The sequence below is a fragment of the Cavia porcellus genome, unplaced genomic scaffold (genome assembly GCF_034190915.1).
Source record: "Cavia porcellus strain 051 isolate PalLab524CR breed Dunkin Hartley unplaced genomic scaffold, mCavPor4.1 scaffold_11, whole genome shotgun sequence".
Classification (NCBI taxonomy): Eukaryota; Metazoa; Chordata; class Mammalia; order Rodentia; family Caviidae; genus Cavia; species Cavia porcellus.
The window spans coordinates 34,250,385-34,266,476 of NW_026947494.1; the positions used below are offsets into that span (position 1 = coordinate 34,250,385).

The 16,092-nt window shown below is 37.3% G+C and overlaps 1 protein-coding gene across 1 annotated transcript in view; it reads left to right on the forward strand.

The window, feature by feature from the left end:
* The window catches only part of C7 (complement C7), a 62,397-nt gene that overhangs the window by 35,621 nt on the left and 10,684 nt on the right, over positions 1-16,092 (forward strand). The window contains exons 13-16 of the mRNA XM_003470267.3: positions 690-777; positions 2,909-3,041; positions 11,126-11,317; positions 15,048-15,138. Coding sequence (XP_003470315.1) covers positions 690-777; positions 2,909-3,041; positions 11,126-11,317; positions 15,048-15,138 — 504 coding nt within the window. The remainder of the gene's footprint in view (positions 1-689; positions 778-2,908; positions 3,042-11,125; positions 11,318-15,047; positions 15,139-16,092) is intronic.

Consider the following 16,092-nt stretch of genomic DNA (forward strand, 5'->3'; position numbering starts at 1 on the left):
GGCACATAGTAGATGCTTAGTAAGTAGTAGTTATTATAAGTTTGTGTCTCTTGATTTTTTGGGATCATTAACTTTATTCTCTTCATTTTCAACACGAAATTAATTCTGTGTTAAAGGAATCTCAGAGCCCAATAACAGGAGAAAAGTAAGTTCTGAAACTAGTGAGCGCTAGAAGTCACATACACTAGGTGTGTTGTCCAGAGTTACCTCTTTTTTATTAGCTCATGTTTACAGTACATTATGGTAACATTTATCGTGGGGATTCAATTCATGGATAGAATAGGTCTAATTCTTCTTTTTCAACTTTTCATCCCAATCCCTCCTCTCTTTCCCTGTCCCCTCCAATTTTTGTCCTCTTCCCATTTGCAAAAGCTCTATTTTCATCAAGATTTTCATCTTTAGTTCTCTTGATTTTCATCCCCTTTCCCTTCCCTCCAGCCCCTCTCTCATGGTTGTTTTTATATACACTGATCAATTAAATTACTGTGTTTTGGTGTATCAAGTTTTTATTTGAATTTTATATCATAGAAGATAAGCAGGTATTTGGTTCTAAGAAGGACAAAAATGTCACAGAATAAACTTATACTTTATATGCCTTTGGATACAAAGGAAAAATTCAATACAGTGCAAAATATTTATTAAACTATAGAATTCAATCATGTTAATCACCTTTTTCTCTCTCCTTTCAGATTGCTTGAACCACATTGCTTTCCTTTGTCTTTGGTTCCAAAAGAATTCTGTTCATCACCTCCTGCATTGAAAGATGGATTTGTTCAAGTTGGTTATGAGAGAAATACATATATTCTTAAAATATTCTAAGTGCTATATCTGTATTGGGCCATTATCTATATGCTTCCTCCATAGCAAAATAGAGCTAAAAATATGTGTGAATTTTAGTTTTCATGGTGACTTTAGTTCGTGACTTTTACTCTTTGGCCCAAGGTAATTCAGACTTTACAAAAGTCAGTATATCTTTTGTTGTTGTGGGAAATCAACACTGCCACCCACTGAATTAGAAACATAGTCATGCCAGAGGGCTATTCAACATTGCCACTGTGAATATAAAGAATCTACAAATAAATTTCCTTGTTTTTGCCAATGAAACAAGTTTTAAAAAAATAATAATGTGAGGATTGGAATAAAGAATTATGTTTATTCCAGGAGCCAAAAGACATTAGAGATAGGGGATATAGCTCAGTGGCATAGTACTTTCCTAGCAATTGCAAGGTCCTGAGTTTGGTTCCTGGTACAGAAAAAAAAAAGACATGTAGGTCACTTTGTATTGAGATTTGGATCACTGTATAGTTTTCTAGTTCCGAAAGGAAAGGACTACTAGTCATCTGCCATTTGCCATTTTAGGCACTTGGTTTGGCTTTGGGACTATATTACTTAGGGATATTCTCAGTCTTTTTTTGTGGTGAGGACTTGATTCCCAAATTCCAGTGAAGGTTCATCATGGGTCACACAGAAGATATCTGTCAACAGGATGTCCTCAATGATGCTGTTGTGAAGAATTTTTGCCTCTTAAACTCTTGACTTTTGAACATATATGATCACTTAGAGTTTCTGGTTTCCCCAATGTAGGTACTGCAGAGAGAAAGAATAAGAGAAGCTAGCACCTCCACTGCACACAGTGTCCCACTACATAGTATGGTGACTATAGTCACCACAATCCAGGGAGTTCCTGCAGAAACAGGCTCAGAGAGTGAAGCCAAGGAAGCTTATATACCTTGGAATCATGAGGCTGCTGTCACCTAAGATTCCAGTACAGAGTTTTCAACATTGTTATCTTAGCCAGACAGAATAATCCCGGGAATTTAAAAAGAGATGTAACTTGCTCCTTGCCCTCCGCTTCCTCTGATCTGATAGGTTTGGGGTAGAGCTTGAAAGTTTACTTTTAAAAATTGCCACAGGCTGTTCTGGCATAGAGCCATGTCCAGGAAGTGCTGAGTTAGATGCACAGAAGTCTATTTGCAAGGTGTAAGAAAGCTTAGGTGCTAGAATCAAGAATAAACATGAACCCTTCCCCCTTTTCTTCAAACCTCAAACTCAGTTGAGCCCTCTGATTCTTACCATCTTTCACCATAGAACCAGATTTGGACAGCAAAAGCAAAAGCCAGTGAGGAGAGTGGGAAATTTTGCTGTAATCTTTAGTGTTGAGCTTGTGTAGGTACCAGCTCCAGGCTAGAATTTCTTCACCATTCTCCTGGCAGGGAACCAGAGGGTAAAGAAGAAAAAACAGAGTGACTCAAATGAACACAATTATCTCATATGGGCTGGGACCTTAAATTCTTTGCCTCACCATGCAAGCTCAACTCCTGGCATTAAAGGCTAATAAAGTGTTCTTGCATCTGACCCAGCCACAAAGTTATATTCACACTTAATGGTGGAGTAGAAGGGGTGGGGTGGGGAAGACCAGCATTATAGATTCCTTGAATTCATGAGTGTGAGACTTAAACTCTGACAAAACTGACAGGATTTTGACGTTTCTGTATATGCATATTAACACTTATGAGGTAGTATTGCCAATCAACAGCCTCTCGCTAAAAATATAAGAGAAAGAAATTATTTGAATAGCATCCAGTAAATAAATGCTTTACTAAATAATAGCTTTAATAAAATGCTTAAGTATAGCACTTAGTATATTGGGACCAATGAATACATCACAGTATAGTGGTCAATACATCATGTATACATGTCATTAATAGCTTTATTTCAATTAGTGGTGGTAGTAGTATTGTTGGATAGTGCTATACATGGAAAATATTTTATAAACCATTTTCCAAATTAGTTGATAGGATGTACATTGCCTGATGACTAAAAGAAGCTATGATTTGTAGGGAAAATAAATGTTTTATTAATGCATAATAGACAAACTCAACCTTTCTCCATTTTTATTTTTGTTTAGGGTGAAGATACTAAGTTTCCCGTTGGGAAAAACATAGTTTATACTTGTAAAGAAGGATATTCTCTTGTTGGAGACCCTGTTGCCAGATGTGGAGAAGATTTACAGTGGATTGTTGGAGAAATGCACTGTCAGAGTGAGTGGCCTTGTTTATCCTAAGTTACCTTCCTGTCACAAGGACAGAATATTTGACATCCACAATTTAAAGGAAGAGAGATTTATTGTGGTTGATGATTTCAGTCAGTGTCAGCCAGCTCCAAAGCAGACATGGGATGGCAGAAGAATATGGTACAGGAAAACGTGCTCAACCCATGGCAGGAGGAAGCTAAGAGGGAAGGGAAGAGCTGGGGACAAGAGTACCCACTGCTAGGTCATACTCTCAGTGAGCTCCTGCTCACTTCCAGTTAGCTCCTGCTTCTCAGCAGCTCAGTGGATGAACACGCTGTTGAATATACTGTCCCAAGGGCCAGTTTTCTTTCTTGTATATGTTTGTGGTAGTTGATATGTATACATTTTCTTGCTAATTTTTAGTACCCCTTACCCTCATCTCCTTCTTTCTCTATCCCTCAAACACATGGAGCTTTTGAGGGATATTTTAGATATGAAATAGAGCAGTTATAGTATATAACTTAATACAAAATAACAATGTAGAGTAATGATGAACAACTACTTACCATGTGCCCCAAGTCTTGACCTCTTTTTCTTGAAAGGCTAACATGATTCTGTCTAAGTAGTAGAAGTGTCTAGAATAAGACTCTGGCATTCTCCAGCTAATAATGTTACTGTTCAAAGAGGTAAATTTTATTGTAATTTAAAAGTTTCTAAGGCAAATTAGAACAAATTAGAGAGCTTTAGTTTGTGATTATCAGCACATTCCTTAGAGTTCAACTTCTTGGGTTGTGCCATAATCTACTTCCTTAAGTGCTTTGGATCCTGTTCTGTTCAGATATAGACATGTGAGTAAGAACATATGCATATTGTACCAACCTAAATTTGTCTTTGGCGTCTGTCTTAGTTGGAATATAATAAGTTTGTTCAGCAGATGGATAGACAGAGCTGTAGGAATTTATTTCTCCCAAATCAGTTGTTCTATGCTATATGAGGAAAGCCCTAGTGCACATGCCTCTATTTTCTCACTTAGGAGTGTGCCTATTAGTGACATTTCTGAGTCATTGGGAATAAATACACTGGGTCTATATGCATTTGATTCAGTAGATGCTGCCAGTCTGTCCAGTGCTTATACCAGCGTATGACCCCATAGAGTTTGAGATATATGTTTTAAAATATTATTTTAAGTGAAGAGAAAATATTCAAATTTCACTTACCCTTCAGTTCATTAATTCCCTGAATAATTGTGTATTACTAACTTTTAAGAACTCTGTTGTATTCTTAATTTCAGTTTTTAGTTATGCATATTAAATTTTTGTACTTTTTCAGTCTTTCAATTCCTGGTTGAGATTCTTTATCTTGTCATTTTTTCCAACATACTAATTGCAGCTGTTTCAAGGCTGATATCTGTTTACTTTATTACCTAGATTTCCTGCGGGATTCTTCCTATTGTCTTAATTTGTTGGATTTTAGTCAATTCTTGTCTTTCCGAGTGTTAGACTGGTTTTGAGTCAAAGCCAGACTTTGCTCGGGGAAAATGAAAGAAGTAACTTGAAGTTTTGGGATATGTTGTTTTTTTTTAAGAAATTTTGTTTCTAGAGAGCAATGAGGCTGGTTCATTGCTGGTTTTTCTTTATTCCCAGAACATACCCTTTATAAGATCCCATAAAAAATACAGGATTTCTGTGAGGTCTCTCCCATTAACTTTGGTCTACTAGCTTTGTAATGCTGCTGAAAATTCTTACTGACTTTCTGTCTCAGGGCTTCAGCTTTCTCAAGTTAGTTTCCTTTTTCCATGTGCATGTGTGCATGTGTCTTCCAAATTTAAAAATACCTCAAAGAGTAGAGAATTACAAAGATCTCATGATCACCACCTTAGACTTTCCTCAGACCTTTAAAAACATACTACTTTGATAGCTCTCTGAGTCTTTTAAAAATATTTTTTCTTTGTACTTTTGTGTAGCTTTCCTTCCTAGTTGTTTCGGTAGGAGAGTGATTGTGAAGCCAGCACATCTTGTCTGAAACAAGTCCAGGGCTAGATGATTAGCTTCCTGAGGTCATATTATGTGAGTTTTTATCTCACTGCCTCTATCAAAACACACATATTTGGCAAAATATACGTACTTAGTAAATGTTATTTTTGAATGAATTGTCTTAATCATTTTGTTCATTGAGAATAAATATCCAAAAGACTCATATCTGTTTCTTTATGTAAATGCATTTGGTCCATCTATAAGAGCTGCCAGAGTTCTAACAGCACTTCAGCATTGCTTAAAAGTCCAAGCCTAAAGTTTGTTAAGACTCAAGGCAAATTCTTAATTGTGAGTCTCTATAAGAATCAAAAGAAAGTTATACGCTTCCAACAATATAATGACATTGGATATATTCCCATTCCAATAGGGATAAATAGGGGCATAGAAAGAAATGGAACCAAAACAAGATTGAAATCCAACAGGGAAAAGAGTAAATCTTGTAGTTCCAAGTTTAGTATCTAGGGTAAGTTGTGGCTAGATGCAAGCTCCAAAGGGTTCCAGTGGCCCCATTCCTTTGGTGTTATCAGCATAGCCTTCATGATTTTTCTCTTGACTTGGCTCTGCTCACCTCCTGTAACTTCCTCAGCAGATGCCCCACATTGTTGGTTTCTCCAACTTTCTCCACTGCATTTTAACTTCACTTTTATAGCTTTATATACTTCCTTCCAAAGGGCATCCATAGGATGCCTAGCATCCCAGACCTTCTTCTGAAATACAGATGGAACCTTCCCTGACCTCCATTTCTAGTATTCTGAATACCTGTTAAACCAGCACCATCTGGATAATGCCAACCCTTGCTACCATTTTGAGGAGTGACTTGGTCTTCTTAAGTCATAGAGAGTCCTCCAAGTGACAAGATGGCTGAACACTGTGAGCTAAACCCTAGGGAACCAGTTTACTAGGTGTCCCTTCAGTGTTCTATGACAGTGTTTTAGATGGACTTTTATTTCTGTTTCTCTGAGGATTTTGCTGCAAACAACATACTGTCACCTGGACATTGGCTGCTTTGAAATTTCCTTCACCAGATTAATTAACCTACTGTGCTTAAACTCAGCCTCTTGAGAAGTCTTAGAATGTAGGCAAAACAAAACCAAATTTCTGTCAGAATGTAATGCACATAGTTTTCAATAAACGACAATAGACATTTTGTTCTCAGTGGAAACCTCCTGAGCTTGGTCATTCAGTCTTCATTTGTATCAGCTTTCTAGTTTTCTGAGCTCTGATGAGAATCTTCCGCCAGTCTTTGCTTATAGTATCCTGGGGTTTCTCTAGCTAGCACCTCCAAGCCTTTCCAAATTTCTCCTGTGGACCAGTTCCAAAGGCTTCTGAACCTCATGGACAAGTACAGTCACCATGATCACTCTACTTCTCAAAGTCTGTCTCAGCCACTTTTTCTTTGCTGCAACACGATAACTAATACCTAGTTGAAAGGAGAGGTTTATTTGAACTTAGGGTTTTTAGAGATTTCAGTTGATAGTTGACTGCATCCATGGCTTTGTCCATGGCGGGAACAACATGGTGAAAAGGCCTGGCAGAGGAAGTCTGCACCTCCCATGATGGGCAGGAGGTGGAGAGAGATGGGAGGAGGGTGGAAGGAGACATATCTTTCCTGGACATTCCCCCAGTGACCCAACTCTGAGCAGGCCCCTGTCCTTAATAGTAAGTCAGTGCTGGTCCTCTCATAATCTAGTCATCTTCCAAACACATGTGGCTTTGGGGGAACACTCCAGAACCAAACCATGATGTGAATGACTGAGTTTCCTGAAGAACATAGTGTGGAAATAGAGCAATATTTTTAAAAATATTTTACAAAGTCTATTAAGAGATTGCAAAGAGTTTTTAAACACCATAGATTCTGATGTGCTATGCATGGTTCTAATTTTTCTCTGCTTTTTTTAAAGTAGAAGATTGAGGCAATGAGTGCAATTAAGTAAGAAAGAATAGAGATTGAAAAGCAAAGAAATTGAACACTGTGGTGCTTTAAAATATTCAGATAAAAATAAAATATTCAGATAGTAGCATGTCTAATTGGAGCTAATGATATTCAAATGAATATGTGAGGGACGTTACCATTCTAGAGAGAAAAGTGACATCTGTTAAAGGTCTGGTTTTAAAAATGAGCTGGGCTTTAGGAAGGACTCTATTTGGAGGCTGATGCATTTAAAGTTGTTATATTGCCTTCAAAGCAGGATGGGAAAAAGATAACTGTTTTGATCATCAGTATTCAATGGTTGAATATATGGCAGGCATCATGGCACATGTCTTTTAAGACACCTTAAGTGAGGGATCTGAAGATGGCAGCTTGATAGGTAGCAGGGTGGAGAGCCTCTCTGAGAAAAACAACTCAGATGCTAGAATTTAACACCATGGAGAAGACCAGATGAAAGGAGAGGGATTCTCATGACCAAGGAAGAAACTGAAGAAAAAGAAAAAGAAAGAAAGGAAGGAAAAATGTGGATGAAAGGCTGAAACCAGACATGCTCACTGGGACTGGTCCCATGCTGTGCTGACATGCCTTGGAGTCAGATGATTCACGGGCACACTGAAGTCTCTGCTGCCGAAATCAGGGGTTGGTGACTCCAGGGCCCTTGGTGGGAGGATGTGGCACAGCATAGAGTGAAGCCAACATGGACAGCTGCATTAAAATTCACAGTGAGTGCTGGAGATTGGGTCCCATGGGGGGTGTGGCTGGCTGGAGGACATATTGGACTTGGGCAGGACAAGCCTGAATCCGGAACTGTAGTGGTGTCAGTCAGCCACCCCTAGCCCAAACAGGACTGGTGGGATCTGCTTGGAATGAGTCACACCCCTGGCTGGGACCAAACAGCCAGGGATAAAACTCTGGATCCTGTGACGTCTGCACAGCACAGACTAACATGCTGAAGGTACTTGCTGATTGAATGGCTCAAAGAAGAGGAGCTGGCCCCCTCTTTGTCCCTGCGTGCACCTCATATAACAGTAAACTGGAGAAGGCAGCAAGCCCCCAGCCAGCATGCTTTAGAAAAACCATAAGCAATATGGAAAGGGCCTGAGAACTCCATCATCTGGTTTCTGAAAGAAACCAGAAATATGACAAGAGAAAGAAACAAGAAAAAGCCTCCAGCCATTGACCCAGGAAAAATAAGTCCAGGAGAGGTAAATACAGAAGAGATCCAGGGTAGCAATCATGAAATATTGGCCACAGCATCAGTGGACATAAAGAAATACCTTCTTGACCTCATAGACAAATTAAACCTGAAATTCTAATCCAAGTGAGGCAAGATATAGAAAGATTAATAAAAGAAATGCTAAGTCCCTCTCAAGAAGACATAAATGGAAGAATGGAGGAACCCAGAAAAGGAAGAGAAACCTTTGGTGAAGAATATAAACAAAATCTAAAATACATGAAACAGATTCAAAGAGATTACCAGGAAATTAAAAACTACATGCAAACCTGGCAAAATGCCTTGACAGAAATTAAAGTTAGCCTTTCAAAATTTGAAGATAGATTTGCAATGTGTGATTGTGAAAGAAAAGACCCCTTAAAAATAACAAGCAACCAGGAAGTAACAATTCAAAGGCTAGAAGATGACAAGAGGACCTATAATTTAAGAATAAAAAATGTGAGCGAAGATGCAGGAATAAACACAAATGAATTACAAAGGCTATTCACAGAAATAATTAAGGAAAACTTCCCAAGCATAGGAAAAGGAAAAGATATCAAGATAAATGAGGCATACCAAACTCCAGCCAACTACAACCAAAACAGACCTATACCCAGACATATAATAGTCAAGATACCAGAAATTCACCATAAGAACAGAACATTAAAAGTGGTCAGAGAAAAGAAACAGATTACCTATAAAGGAAAATCCATTAAAATAATGATAGACTTCTCAACACAAATTATCAACTCAAGAAGAGCTTGGAGTTAAGTAGTCCAAGCCCTGAAAGAAAATAACTTCCAACCCAGACTGATGTACCCTGAAAAACTCTCTCTCAAAATTAATGGAAAAGGGCTGGGGATTTAGCTCAGTGGCATAAGCACCTGCCTTGCAAGCAGGCAGTCGTGAGTTCGATACCCGGTACTGATAAAAAGGAAAAAGACAAAAAAAAATTAATGGAAAAACATGTTTCCATGACAAAGAGGAACCATAGGAGCTCGTGACCACCAATCCAACCTTATAAAAAATACTCAGGACATTCTAGAGAGAGATAGAAAAAAATACCAGGATTCCAGCAACAATGGCAGAGAGGCCTTAGTGAATGGGGAAGACAGTGGAATGAAGGAGAAAAGGGGACAAATAATAGCAGAAAAATAGAATAGCAGAGATGAGGCAGAGAAGGTTGGCTATAATCTCTAATACAGATGGCCTTGATACACTAACAAAAGAAACAAAGACAGAGTAGATCAGGAGATAGGGTCTATCGAGATGCTCTGAGTAGTAAATATACTCAACCTAAAAGAGAGGTAATAAACCAAAAGTTTAAGATGAGAAAACAATGCTGTATGTGACAGGGAACCAGAGAGAAATAGGGACAACTCATCCAGCAGCTGCAGATAGGTTGGAAAGTCATGACACTTTTGTGCAGTGTAGAACTTCTCAGCTATAAGGAGGGAAAACCTTGAGGCTTTAGGAGGTAAAGGAGTACAGCTCAAGATCAAGCTCAGGGGTAAAAAGGTTCAGCACCACTTAGATAGATAACGGGTTGCCCCCTAATCTAAAAACTAAAGAAGTTAATGGGACCCAAAATATACAAAGCATCCTGAGAAAGGGAAAGGGGTAGAATTGTCTGAAAAGGAAGGCAGAGGACATTTTTAATAGTGCACCAGGATCTAAAAGCCACATTAGTCTTGTCTCTCTGTTTAGTTTGATTTTATTCTGTTCCAGTCTGTTTACTCATACTAGAGTTGATGGCACAGACAGTTATCCCCCAAATAGCAGAATATACTACAGCAAATATCCTTAATTTCCTGTTAAATTAAACTGAATCCCTGTATTACTTACATTGTCTTATTATGACTGATCTTATTTGAATCTGCTTTGTTAGACCACTGTTTTGTCTTGACTGATTTTATTCGAATTTGGTATGCTTGCTAGTATCATGTCTAAGAATAGAGGCAACTACTCTGAAGATGACAGGATGCAGTAAGATACCCATCCTGGTTTGATTATTAACTGCTTTTGAAGTCCTACAATGTTTCCAATATTGTGTTTTTATTAAAATTGCTATGTAATGCTATGTTCAATTATATTATGCCTGATGGTGTAGACAATTCTATTGAAAATAACAAGAGACAGCATAGTAACTACTATAGATCACCTAGTATTTTGGTTTTATATGTCTTTTTTGTTTCATGTTTTTCTAGGAATTTGTTTTATTGTCTTGTTTTGATCTGTTTTTCCCTATAATACAGAAAGGATAGGTATACATGTAGAGATTAATAAATGTGTATGTAGAATTTCTAAACAGTTTACAAGAACAGATTATATAATGCACGATGTAATGAACAGATGCTATGAAGAAGAGACACTAAGATACCCAGTACTAATTCTGTAGCATTATGATATAAAATCTAGCAATACTATTATTCATTGTTCAAAGTGATATTAGTCTAGTCTCTTATGTTTAATTTCAACATACTGAAGGAAATGGACAGCTATTTTGAAGAGAATGAGAGACATTATGGCATCCATTGTTGACTTCCCTATTGTCTGGTCTTGAAGACCTAAAATGCCTTCATCATCCTGTTCTGATTAGTTTAGTACTATATTGTTCAGTATGTATTCACTGTGTGTGAAAATGTGGACAGCAATTTGGAAGAAAACAAGAGACAGTATGATAGACAGTTAAGATCTCCAGTGGTCTTGCTCCGAAATCTGTGTTTCTTAAAATTGTTTCCTTCTGATATATATTGTTCTGTTTAATTTTACCCTCTTTAAAATAAGAAAAAAGACACCTTAAGAATGAACTTATTTCCTTCTTGTTCTCAAATTTGAAAAGGCAGAACCGGTGCATTAGCACTGTTTAATGCAGCTTTCAGTAAGTTGGCTTAGGGAAGCAATGACCCTATTATGCTGTTCTGTTTTATTTTTAGAAATTGCCTGTGCTCTACAGGTACTGATGAATGGCATACAGATTCACCCTCACAAGCCTTTCTACGCAGTTGGTGAGAAGGTGACTCTTTCCTGCTCAGGAGGCATGTCCTTAGAAGGTCCTTCAGTATTTCTTTGTGGATCCAGTCTTAAGTGGAGCCCTGAGATGAAGAATGTTCGATGTGTGCAAAAAGGTGAGCATCACTCTAGGGTACTGGGGTCAGTTGTTAGATGGGGTGCCAGAGTTATTCATGTGGCAGACACTGACTTATGTAGGGACAGCAAAGATATCCCTGGGTATTCTGAAACTTAATTTAAATCCTCCATATCAAAGATTAGCTTTATAGATGTTAGTGTGCCAAGAAAATAAAGCTGTTTTTTGGTTTTCCCTGTAAGTTAATAATTTCTGTAAAGTTCTGTGTGTTTTAGTTCATTTTCAGAGTTTACTAATACTGAAAGCGAATCTTTAAAAATAATTTACATTTCACACTGCAAAAAATATTGAAAGAAAATATTGTAGTTTATGATGTTGTTCTTAATGGTGGAAATCCAGTATTTTAAACATTAGACAAATTAAAAAGTTTTTTTGAGAATTTAAGTTAGAAAAGGACTTAGAAGCCAAACTCTTTCTTTTTAGAGTTAGAGTTGAAATCCATGGGATGGATTTATTTCAAAATAATTTATCTCTTCTTTGTTTATGTTTTTAATAAATAGGAATATTTGTGATAAAAATAAAGAAATGTCACTTGCATGTCATTTTATATGCTATTTCTGAGGTGCAGGATTTTTAATTCAATGCTGAAATTAGTTTCTTCTTATGGGGATGAAGTACTAGATTCTGTGAGTGATATTTTAGGCAAATTAGATATTTAGCACTAACAAGACAGAGCAGACCATAGGAAGTAGGATACTGATAACAGATATGGCCTCTGGTGATGAATACAGGACAACAAAAGGATAGAATTGGAACAGGCCCAACGGAGATTTTCCATGCAGCTCTAACCTGTTTTAAACTGTTAAAATCCCATAGTATAAGACAAATGCTTTGTTTTCTATACTTGCTGAAGTACACATATGAATTTATTTGCTATGCTTAAAAGAATTCACCTGAACCTATAATTCTAAAATGAAAGAGAATGTTATACAGTTAATCAAGCTGCACTTCGTTCCGAAGGAGGTGATACTGTTGTCTTTCTGAAATGTCTACTTCAGTCATTTTGTAACATAATTTAGTATGAATTTTCTTCACTCAGTCAAAAATTCTATTAAAGTTTGTTTTATTTAGGGTGGTTTTCAGAAGACATGGATAACAATCATAACTACCCTTAAAACAACCTTATAACCAACCAACAAAATATCCCAGATTTGTCAGCCTCCAAATTTAGTGATTTAAAATATCCGCTTAGAAAGTAAATAAGGGGGCTGAGGATTTAGCTCAGTGGCATAAGAACCTGCTTTGCAAGCAGGTGGTCTTGAGTTCGATCCCCAGTACCGAAAAAAAAAAAAAAAACGTAAATAAGTAAAATACCAGATCAATAGTTTTTATTGCAATAAAATATGTGTAACATAATATTTACACTTCTAACCATTTTTAGATGTATAATTCAGTGTCATTAAACACATTCCAACACGGTATGACTATCATTACTACTCAAAACCATTTTACCTTCCTAAGTCAAAACTATACCCATTAAAAAATAATTCCTCATTTCCATGACCATATTTCATTGAGGATAGTCTTGTTGTGAGCAAAAAACACATACTCTAGGAAGGCTTTTGGCATGCATTTATTCAGTTAAATGAATTGTGACAATAAAGCGATATATATATATATATATATATATAGTCTTTTTGAGCCGGGGTCTCACTGTGCAGTTCAGGCTGGCCTTGAGCTCACTTTGTAGCCCAGGCTGGTCTCAAACTCACAACAATCCTCCTGCCTCAGCCTCCCGAGTGCTGGGATTACAGGCATGAGTCACCACGCCTGGCTTAAAGCTATATTCTTAAAAGCAAAAATTTTTCGTAATCCTAAATAGGATTTCTTTTCTTTTTGCAAAGAAATTGTGGTAACTAGCAAACATGTAAAACCTAAGCTTTTAAAGTTTACTTTAAATTTTTAATAACAAGGAAGAGCTAATTAATATGGTTTTATCATCAAACTTTAGTTTGGCTCATCTAGATTAATGTTTCTCAATCTCAGCACCATTGTTGTGAGACTCTGTTCTGTGTATTGCAGGGTACTCGTAGGCATCCATGATCTCTACCCACCAGGTGCCAGTAGACCACTCACCTATCTAGTGTTACAATGAAAAATGTCTCCAAATATTATCAAATGTGACTTTTGGGGCAACACTTCCGTGGTTGAGAAACAATGATAGAGAATATGATTTTAAAACATTTTCAAACGTGGGGATTTAGCTCAGCAGCATAAGCACCTGCCTACAAAGCATGAAAGGCAAAACATTTTTGAATAATTTTAGATTTCAAAAAATTGCAAACATAATTTCCATGCATGTGTCACCATCTTCACTTCTTGTATAACTTCACGTAACAGTTAATTGCATACTTTATCCAGTTACTGCTAACTTTCCTCATTAATGATTGAGAATCCAATTCAGGATGCTACATTGGATTTAGGATAATACTGTTTAAAACTGAAGCACTTAATATATGTAATTGTGATGGCCAAGGCAGGTTGCTACCACTTTTCTAAGTTTATATGTTGCCCATAGATTGTACTCTTAGGTCTAAATGTCTTAAATTTTCCAAAGTAAGAAAAGATTCCATAGTTCTTATAAAAAGCATAGTCTTCTGATTAACTTTATATTCAGTGAGATTCTAAATTTATGACCCAAAGAATATGCCAGTGACTTCCTTGCAAGGAAGCTGGCAGGAAGTGGAATAATTAAAGTGTTTTGAATTATTCACCTAGTTGTAGCCAAGGTGATGGGAATCAACTGTGCACTGTAAAATATATCATGATGTTTTTTCTTTCAAAAGTTGAATGCTAGCCAATTTTTTAATCTGTTTCTAGAAAACAAAGTAATGGACAGAATTTTATTAATATAAGTCATTTAGACATTTAGTCATTGTTGAAGGGAGACTACCTGACATTTACCTGTGAGAGGTTATAGGTCTCCTTGGGAAGGCAGCTATTTTTCCACACGTAAGCCATATTCCATTATAGCTCAGTGGGCAAGATGCAGTACAGACAATAAACACCAACTTCTTGAAAGAAAGGCAGCTTTACAGACCTTGAATTCAGATAAATATGAACTTAAATTCTGGCATGGTCAATTTGTTAAAGTTGTGAATTAACTGTAATTTCCTAATTGTTCTGACATTTAGTGTTCTTACCCCCTAGATGAGCATTTGTTAGTGAGGATTAATTGTAACAATATATGAAAAGTGCATGACCTGTTGTAAATGCTCCAGAAATTGTAGTTATTATCACCAGTGCAATTATCTGTAGAGTGTTCCTATAAAATACAGGAACAATTATTATTATTATTAAATACAGGAATAATAATAATTATTGTTATTTTTGCTATAGAGACTCTTTGAGAGCTTGTTTGGAGGTTCTAGCAGGGAAGTGTAACTACTTGTATACCTTTGACCTGGGAACAATCCTCCTCTTTTGGGGACTGGTTGTTCTCTTCCACCAAGCATCCAGCTTTGGGAAGAACTCATGTGGATCAATGAGGGAGGAAGGGGACACATGCCTAGTCAGTCAGATTAGCCAAATCAACCCTGGAGGTCAGTGGGGTGACAGATGCTACAGCCAGATCACCCTCATATCCTATAGAGACTCTTTGCAATTGAAAACATTATAGACCTAGGTTAAAAAATTAAAACATTATCTATTTATTATGAAGAACGAATGCCTCCTTCAATGATTGGATCTCCCTTGTGATTTTCTTTTAGATGTTCCCTTAACACAGGCAGCACCTGAATGTCAGCTCTGGGAGAAAGTGCAGAGTTCAAGATGTGTTTGTAAAATGCCCTATGAATGTGGGTAAGTGATGTTTCTGTTCACTTTTATGTTTTATTTTATTCAGGAGGAGAGAATGATTTCTAAGATGCTAGCGTCTATTGAATTGAAGGTACAGCTTGCCTACCACTAAGGGTCTTTACATTTTAATCAGATACATCTGCCGCCTGCTACTTCTATGGGTCACCAGGCTGATGGCTACGTATTAAGCAGTGTCCTAATCTGGCTAGCCTGAAAGGTTAAGACTACTTGAGCATTGCTTTTTCTGCATATAAAACGTAGTGAATTGACAAAATTTTCATTCAAGGTTTTAGAGCTGTAGAGGATTGGACTAAAATTTTCACAGAACCTGAATTCTTAAAGCAATACTGGTGGAGAAAAGAGCAGCCACTTTTCTGATTTTTATATTGTTCTTTAGGAAACATGTCACTAACTTGAAAGCACTCCATTATAGGACTTCTTTGAAGTGGCTTCTAGATGTCTGCATCATAATTTTAGTTAGATACAGATGGCACAATTAGAATATGTCAAGAAGTTTGACAGCAAGGTTCTTCATAAAGTATGGGAAGAATAGAAGAAGCTATGAATCTTAGGGCAGTGTCTTTGAGATGTTAACAGCTGGGCCACATGTTGCCACAAAGGCCTACAAGTTGGAGAATAGGGGTATTTATGAAACTCCAGACAGAGGTCCACATAAAGATGACCTCTGAAGGGCTGCTGACTCTCGTTTTAGGGATCTCAGAGATAATCATGAGAGTGAGACAGGGGAGTAAATGCCCAACTGTACTCTCTCCGTGCCTTCCATCTCCCACTGATGCTTCCCATTGATAAAATCCACCTGAAGCCAGAGGGTCAGGGAGTAATGATGTGGTCCTTTATGTGCTGCCCTCCCAGGTGATGGGGAAGTGTGGAGGATGGTCTAGCAAGAAACGAGAGATATCAGCCCCAGACCTATGGGCCATGGTTCAGATTAAGACT